Source organism: Quercus lobata, chromosome 2, assembly GCF_001633185.2.
Source record: "Quercus lobata isolate SW786 chromosome 2, ValleyOak3.0 Primary Assembly, whole genome shotgun sequence".
NCBI lineage: Eukaryota > Viridiplantae > Streptophyta > Magnoliopsida > Fagales > Fagaceae > Quercus > Quercus lobata.
In genome coordinates, this window is record NC_044905.1 from 50,155,641 (window position 1) to 50,163,181 (window position 7,541).

General features: G+C 36.1%; 1 protein-coding gene across 6 annotated transcripts; it reads right to left on the minus strand.

Annotated features, from left to right (window-relative positions):
• Positions 1-4,046: 4,046 nt before the first annotated feature.
• Positions 4,047-6,772, minus strand: LOC115975761 (zinc finger CCCH domain-containing protein 14). Of its 6 annotated transcripts, none has more exons than XM_031096722.1 (2): positions 5,449-6,772; positions 4,047-4,671 (listed from the first exon to the last, which is right to left on the minus strand). In XM_031096722.1, exons 1-2 carry the CDS (start codon positions 6,133-6,135, stop codon positions 4,357-4,359), a joined length of 1,002 nt encoding a protein of 333 aa, XP_030952582.1. In that variant the 5' UTR covers positions 6,136-6,772; the 3' UTR covers positions 4,047-4,356. The 6 variants fall into 6 exon arrangements, with proteins under 6 accessions (XP_030952582.1, XP_030952581.1, XP_030952580.1 ...); XM_031096721.1 differs by having other exon boundaries at positions 4,047-4,674; XM_031096720.1 differs by having other exon boundaries at positions 4,047-4,677.
• Between the last annotated feature and the right edge of the window lie 769 nt (positions 6,773-7,541).

The following is a 7,541-nucleotide window of genomic DNA, read 5'->3' on the forward strand; positions in this document are numbered from 1 at the left end:
TGTCTAGTTGAATAACAGGTCCCCTACGAAAGATGGTATTGGTAAGGATGTCATCATTGTTGTGGCTTTGTGTATCACCCATATCTTCATCATCTAGCCAAGCTTCTGAATTGCTGCTATCACTCCATCCTATTTCTCTGTTGTTCTAACTTGGCTCCATGGGTTTAGCGTAGAGGTGATTGGATTGGTGATGGGCAGGGGTGCAAAGTTTTTCCTTTGCTTGGTTGAGATGACTAGTGTGGAAGATAGATTTTTGGGGTGGTATATGGGGTGAGTTGTGTGTAAGGGGTTCAAAAGTTTTATCTAAATATTTGTAATCCAAAGTATGCTATTTTTCAAGATGTTCAGAGATGGGTGAAGTTTTGAAAATTTTTGTAGGGTGAAGATCATCTATATAAGTGGGGTGGTGGAATGATTTCTTTCGAAATTTCATTGGTTGATTTAACGATGGGATAGTAGAGTTTGCCTGAACATAGGGTAAGAGTTAAACAGCTGGGTTGAGGAGCTGGGATGATCGTGGTAATGCATGTGTGGAGGAGGAGACACTGTACCCACTTTGATTAGCTATAAAAATGGATTTTTAAGTTCCCCAAATATAGCTGTCTTTGGGTTTTGGGAGTTTAGAGAGTAATAATTAGGGGGTTAATCTCACCTGGAGTGGGCGTGGGTTTGAAAGTTGCTTAAGAAAGGAAAAAAATTAAGTGAGTAGAATCTATAAAATTGGGTTTAGACTGTAGAGGATAATCATAACCACTCTCGGCCAATAGCAGAGCACCAAAGATGATTATGAGACTTGAATACATGAGCTTACAGAAACACAAAACATATTTTAGGGTTTGGCTTATAAAGAACTATCACTGAAAAAGTGGTTTTTAGGGTTTTTGATTGCAATAATTATCAATTGGGTGAAATCAGAAGCTTATATGGAGAAACGGGTCAGGGGGGAAAGTAAACACACAGCAAAGAAAAGATTGAACGGCTAGATTAAGGGAAAAGTATAGATTAAGGATATGAATAGGAAGCATCGTGGAGATATTGGGTGGGGCATAAATATAGGTTGTGTGCTAAGGCTTTGCAAGACAGAAGGTAAGAAAAGTAGGGGGAGGTGAAAAAGGTGAGCAGAGAAATGATTGAACTGGAGATTTGGATAAGATTGAAGAAGCGTGGAAGGGATTTGGGAAGAAACAATAAAGAATCAGGGGAGAGTGAAGTGCTCCCAATCAAGAACAGAGAATCATGGAATCAATTGACAATGATAATAGAAATCCTCACTTCGACATTTTCTAAAACCCAATGGCATCTATCAGACCATAGTCAACTTATATAGTTTATAAACGAATCATGGGAGAAGTTGGATTATAGATTAACCCCAGTTAAGTTAACCAATTATTAAAATCAATTAATTAGTTCAAATTACATGTAAATCTAATTAAAACACAATTAAATCACTAAACTAAGTTAAATGCACCAAAAAATAAGTTTGACATGGCGATTTGATCATAATAGAGAAAACTCTCACAGGCAAAATCTCATCGAGTGAATTTCAAATTATCACTCCTAAAAAATCCACTAGCAAGAATAGAGGTGACAAGTACAAGAAATTTTAACCTATTCCAAAGTATCTACCTACAATAAAATCTACTGATCTATAAGGAAGCTCAACTTCTATCCCCCATTGGACTACTTCTTGCAGAAGATTTCTCATTTGTACGAATCTTTTAATTGTGACTAACAATACCACAATAACCTTTTGATTGTTGTAGCTTTTGTAATGTTTTTCATAAACACTTTGATGAACTGGTAGTAACTTGACACAGTGTGTGTGTCTCTTTGTGTACATGATGACAACCATAAAATATCACTTTTTATATGTTTTGGAATCCTAGCGTATAAATTCCAAGATAGGCCAAGTCATTATGGGCTGAAATAGAAATTACTATTTATTTTTCACGTAGCTTGATAAATCGAGAGATGTCAAGCCAGATATCAAGATTATTTATTCTTGATAGATCGGTAGGTATCAAGGAGGTATTGAGGAACTATACTTAATTTTTTCTTGAGCAGTCATGTGTCTTCAATATTCATACTCTTGTCAATAAATTGGATACACTTAAATTTAGAATCAATTACATAAAATGTGCGTTTGGATCTTAGATATGCCAATATACAAAAATATAACCCTTGCGGAATCACTTGGTAAGTGTATGAACATGCTATGTTCTAGGAAGAATAACATATATAAACCATTACATGAGTAATTTCAAGGATCCAGATAACAACCTCTTTGATAATTCTTTAGTATGAGTATTATTTTTTTGCCAGTACGTACTTAATAATATTTTACTACGAACTAAATAATTCAAAATGATTAACAGTTGGGAGACAATCTTTCACCGTTTTTCCCTTCACAAGCCCAAGCTCGCATAACATTAACAACAACAAATAAACAAACAAACAAAAGAAGAAAAATAGAGAACCTTTTTGTGATTAGTAAAGGACCATGATTAGTGCACATCAACAACGTCCACACTTTTTCAAGAATATTCACATTGTACATAGTATGTATGATGTGTGAATATAGTTGAGTGCACAGTAGTAATTTTCCATTAGAAATTATACTATATTACTATTTAATTATGGCAGTATTTGAAATGTAAACTTCGAGCGGCAAGACTACTAAATTATCCAAACGACACTAAAAGAAATGGCAAATGCAAGCTCTTAACAATATATCATCTCCATTGGTGACAGGCAATCTGAATAGGAAGGCAAGAAATTGGTATAGTGGTTGTGACTTTACAACTAGCTTCGGAGAATCCAAAGTACTTGTAATGTAAAACTTTGCCAATTTCCTATGTAGTGAGATTTGTGATACATCATAAATGAATCACAGCTGGTTCATTAACAAGTGCTGGCTGGCACCTGTTAACAAAGTCCCTAATTGCAATAAATTAGCTTTCTTAATAAGTGTAGTAAATTAGAAGGGACTTGGGAGGGATTAATAATTTAATACTTATGTTTCATTGAGGGCAAATGACTAGGTTGTTAGAGAACTTGGAGATGATCACTACAAGAAAAATGCCTATTAGCGACCAAGAATTTTTGACGGACCCAAAATTCTAATCCTATTCTTAAAGAGTCCAGTTTCAGCACGTAACAGCAATAGAAACAATACGTCATCTTCTCTCTAGTTCAACTGCTCAGTTAAATTGGGGGGGGGGGGGGTGGGGAAATCTGGACCATGCATCAAACTATCAAGCCCAAAATGTTTAATGCTTTGTCCAAATATTGTAGTAACAATTTTCAAACCAGCCAGAGTGATTGAAACTTCTACTGGTTTGGCTTTCTTCTAGTAATTTTTTAACTGTTATCTCATTTTGTTTTAATGAAAAACTGCCACAACATTCACTAACTAAATAAAATATAGAGATAAAAATCTCCTACCATCTGTCATTGTACATTTAAAACAAAAATGATATGTCCAGTTAAAAAGATATTAAAGTAAGCCAAACCTAACTTCTACCATATAGGTTTTTAAAAAGGGTACATAAGTAAGTATAAATTTAATGGGAGGGCAAAGAAGCATTATCAAACAGAGAGCGGCAAACAGATAAAACATCATGCATGCATATCAATCATTTTCAAATCATATCCATTTGGTACTACATAGTCGGATTTCAACAATTCATGTGGAAAAAGAAAATGACATTTGAAGCCAAAGGTTCAACTACCAATCACAGGATGTAACGACGAGCAACAAAACAGTCCTTGTGTTGTCTACACAGACACACATCCATATCCAAAACATAGAGAGAAAGAGATGAATTGTAATTGCTGTAACTAACTTGAATTGAAAGTTGCGTACTACTGCTACTACTACAACCACTTTGACAAAAATCATCATTACAAACTCTCAGAATTTGGATGTTTGGTTAGATAGGTTGATGTAACCGCAACCATATGCATATAAAATAATACATGCATATATGCACATTGCACCATCCCAAGATTCAATTTGATTTCTACCAGCAGCTGTACACAAAACCTTTTTTTTTTTTTTTTCTTCTTCAACAATAAAACCACGGTACCAACATTCCCATCATACAAGCTAACACTAACTAACTAATATACATATTCTTCTTCTTCTTCTTCAATAGTGTCTTTTATTCCCTTTTTTTTTTTTCTCATTTTTTCAATTGTGGTCTTATTTTGTCCTTTTATTTACTACTACAATATGAAAAGATGAAAAATATGTACAATCCCAAAACAGCGTAGTGCAGGTTCAAGCATCATTATGATGATGATGTGTTATATGAGTAGGTAGTAGTATATAGTTGGAAAATGTTATAGTATCTATCAACGTGGAGGTGGGGCGAGCAAGAAGGACCTCTCTTGGTCGGTGAGAGTGTGGCGGAAGTGGCACCTGTGGCCGTAGGGACAGGTGTCGCCGGCAAGGACCATCCTGCAAAGCTCGGTCTTGTAGCGTGGGTGCCTGATGACAGGACGTAGCTCAGTGATGCCGTGAGCGAACTGGCAGTGGTCACCGTATGGACACGTGCCGGTCTCTTGCCACTTGTTGCACAGCTCTGTCTTCATCATCCCTTGATTGTATACCTCCAACTCCACTGCCTCTTTATCCTCCTCTCCCTTCCCTGCCATGTACACCCTTTGCTGCTGCTGCTGCTGCTGCAACAAATATAATTAAACACAATACTATACTAAACTATAACACTCTCGGAATCGAAGTTTTGTCCAAATTCCAATTTAATTTCATCAATAAATAATAATAGTGCTACAATTTAATCATGTAAATTAAGAAAAAGAAAACTGTATTTGTGACTTCAAGTCCAACTATAAATCATCAGATCGAATTGTTTTTTAAAGATATGTATAAAACTATATGTGTACCATAAGTTCAACCCAAAAAAATAATAATCTTACATTAATTAATCCTATATATATTAAAAAATTGTAACAAACTACATTGGTGTATAGTTTCAATTTTTCGTTTTTATACCTAATTATATCAATTTTGTTATGGACTATCAATAATTAGATCAATTTTAGCACTCAATTTTTAAAACTAATTAATTCAATTTAATGGATAAAATTGCTGATTAATATTAAAAATATAAAGGAAAAAAATGGTCTCGATCTCAAAAATGATTTTGGAGAGGCCATATTTTAGATGTCAATTTAGTCTGTAACCAAACCTCCACGTGATAAATGAAAAGTAATTTTTTGTTGAAAAAATTTAGAAAAAAAAAAAAAAAAAAACAAATTAAAATTGACATAAGGTATGAATCTAATTTGACAAATTAAAAAATATAAGTAAGAGGACAAAATAAATTCTACCATTTCAAATTAACTTTTGATAATGGAAAAAAGGACAAAAGGAGCTCTAGCAGTTACAAATTAACAACTTTTGAAGAATGAGGAAGAACTCACCGATGCAGAGCCGAGTTGACTCGGCGGGGCACGTGACCGAGTCGAGGAGCGACTCAGAGTCGGACCAGTATTAGCAACAGGAGGTGGAGGAGGAGGGAGGTTCGCCTTGGTGAAACCAGTGGACCGGACCGAGATGCTCTTGGGGAGCGAGAACCGGTTATCGAACAGGTTGGTACGGTTATCGGAGTGTTCTTCGTCTTCGGTGGAGAGGCGGCGAAGGTCTTCGAGGAAAGAGCGGTTTGGATACGAAGAAGAGAGGAGGAGATTGTGGAATGAGGCTTGGGATGAGAGAAGCTTGAGAAGCTCGGCGTTAGCGAGGCGGAGCTCGGCGTTCTCGTGGCGGAGAGACTCGGCCTCAGAGAGAAGATCGATGAGGCGAGCTCGGCAGAGATCGTAGTGGTCGTTGAGTTCTTGGTACTGGAGGATCAATCGAGCTTGGTTGAGGCGGTTCTGAGTGGACGAAACGGCGTCGTCGATGGAGGAGGAACACGTGGAAGGGCTGCTCATGAGGGAGATCGAGGTGGTGGTCGGCAATGGTGATTTTGGCGGGAAAATGGAGTGGTAGAGGGAAGCGAAGTCGGTGCCGAAGTTTTGGTTTTCGAGGTGAAGAGTAGTTTTGACAGTTTCTTCACGCGGTGGAGTTGATGCCGCGGTGGTGGTTGATGGAGGAGACGCGTCGTTCTCCATTTGTGTCTGAAATTTTCCCGAGAAACAAACAGGAAAAAGAAAATCTTAGAAACAAGTTCTAAGTTACAGAATCTTCTAGAACGAATGAAACAGGTTCAAATTAAATTAAGAAAATATAATGATGAGAAATTTGAGTGTGAAAGTAATTAAAATTAAATAAACAGAAAATAAAGAGCAAATGAACAATCCAGAATCGATATCAGAAATGGAATTCTCAAAAGATTAGAGAATAGAAACCGACCTGATGAACCTCAGAACAGAAGAAATAAATTAAGCGTGAGACTGAGACTGGGAGAGAAGCAAAGGAAATCAAGAAAAAAGGAATTTATAAGGACTAGTTGGGCGGGAATGGTGAGGCTGCAAAAGCAAGAGCAAGAGCAGGGAAATTGTATAATTAGAATAAATTAGGTCATTATTTATTTTTCCTAATTTTAATTTATCGAACACGTGGAATTAACTTATTGGTTTAGGAAAGAAGGGGAAGCTGGTGCGACATACACCTGATTATCTCTCAGTAGAATGGGGTTCCCTCCCTCCACTGAGACCAGAGCCAAACCGTTACAGAACAGAAGCCCCAACTGAAAATTAGTAGAGAGAGAGAGAGAGAGAGAGAGAGACTCAAATCTCAAAGAATGGGTCATGTGAGTGAGGCTTAAGTTAGAGAGAAATATATATATATATATATATATATATGAGTTTCGGTTAGAGTTTGGTGGGAAGGAATATTGTTGGCGTGGCATGGAAGTATTTTGAGGTGGTGGTGGTGGTGGTAGTTATCTTACATGGAGGTTTCATTTTCATTGTCATGAAGGTGGACTAAGATGTGCTTTTTTACAAGTAATAATGAAAGTATGGTTGATATATATAAATATATGTACAACAATTATTATTATTATTTTAGAACTATGGTTTTGCTTCTTTATTACAGCTTTAACTAACACCCTATGCCCCTCTTTTTTTGGTATCACCATCTCAATCAAGTTCTATTTGGTAATGTCTTCATTGTTATTGAACCAACAACCGCTTTGTCAAAGAAAACAACATTTTATTTTATTTTGTTTAGTTCGTCTCAGGCTAACTGCAATTGCTGGTACTCATTATAAATTCAAATGGCCAGTTCGGTCCAGTGTCAACCCTTTTCTAACCTAGAAAAAGAAAGGGATTATTATTTGGAAATTTGTATGAAAATCAAGGAACCAAATATAGTTGCACTATGTAGTCTTTGAAATTGTTTCTTTAAAATTTGAATGACAGGCTTTAGAACTATAGACCACAAGTCTTATAACTTAATTGGTTAATATTTTCTAAAGTTTCTAACATGGACATCTAATAGGTCCTTTCACCTTCCTTACCTGTCAAATTTTTAAAAACGTTTTATATCCATGGACTAAAACTCTCTTTTATCA

Bases quoted from the DNA above. Each gene is read 5' to 3' on its own strand.
- LOC115975761 (XM_031096717.1), bottom strand. From the start codon at position 6,135: ATGGAGAACGACGCGTCTCCTCCATCAACCACCACCGCGGCATCAACT. The intron at 4,687-5,448 runs GTGAGTTCTTCC...TATTTGTTGCAG, and splicing joins GTCAACTCGGCTCTGCATCG to CAGCAGCAGCAGCAGCAAAG.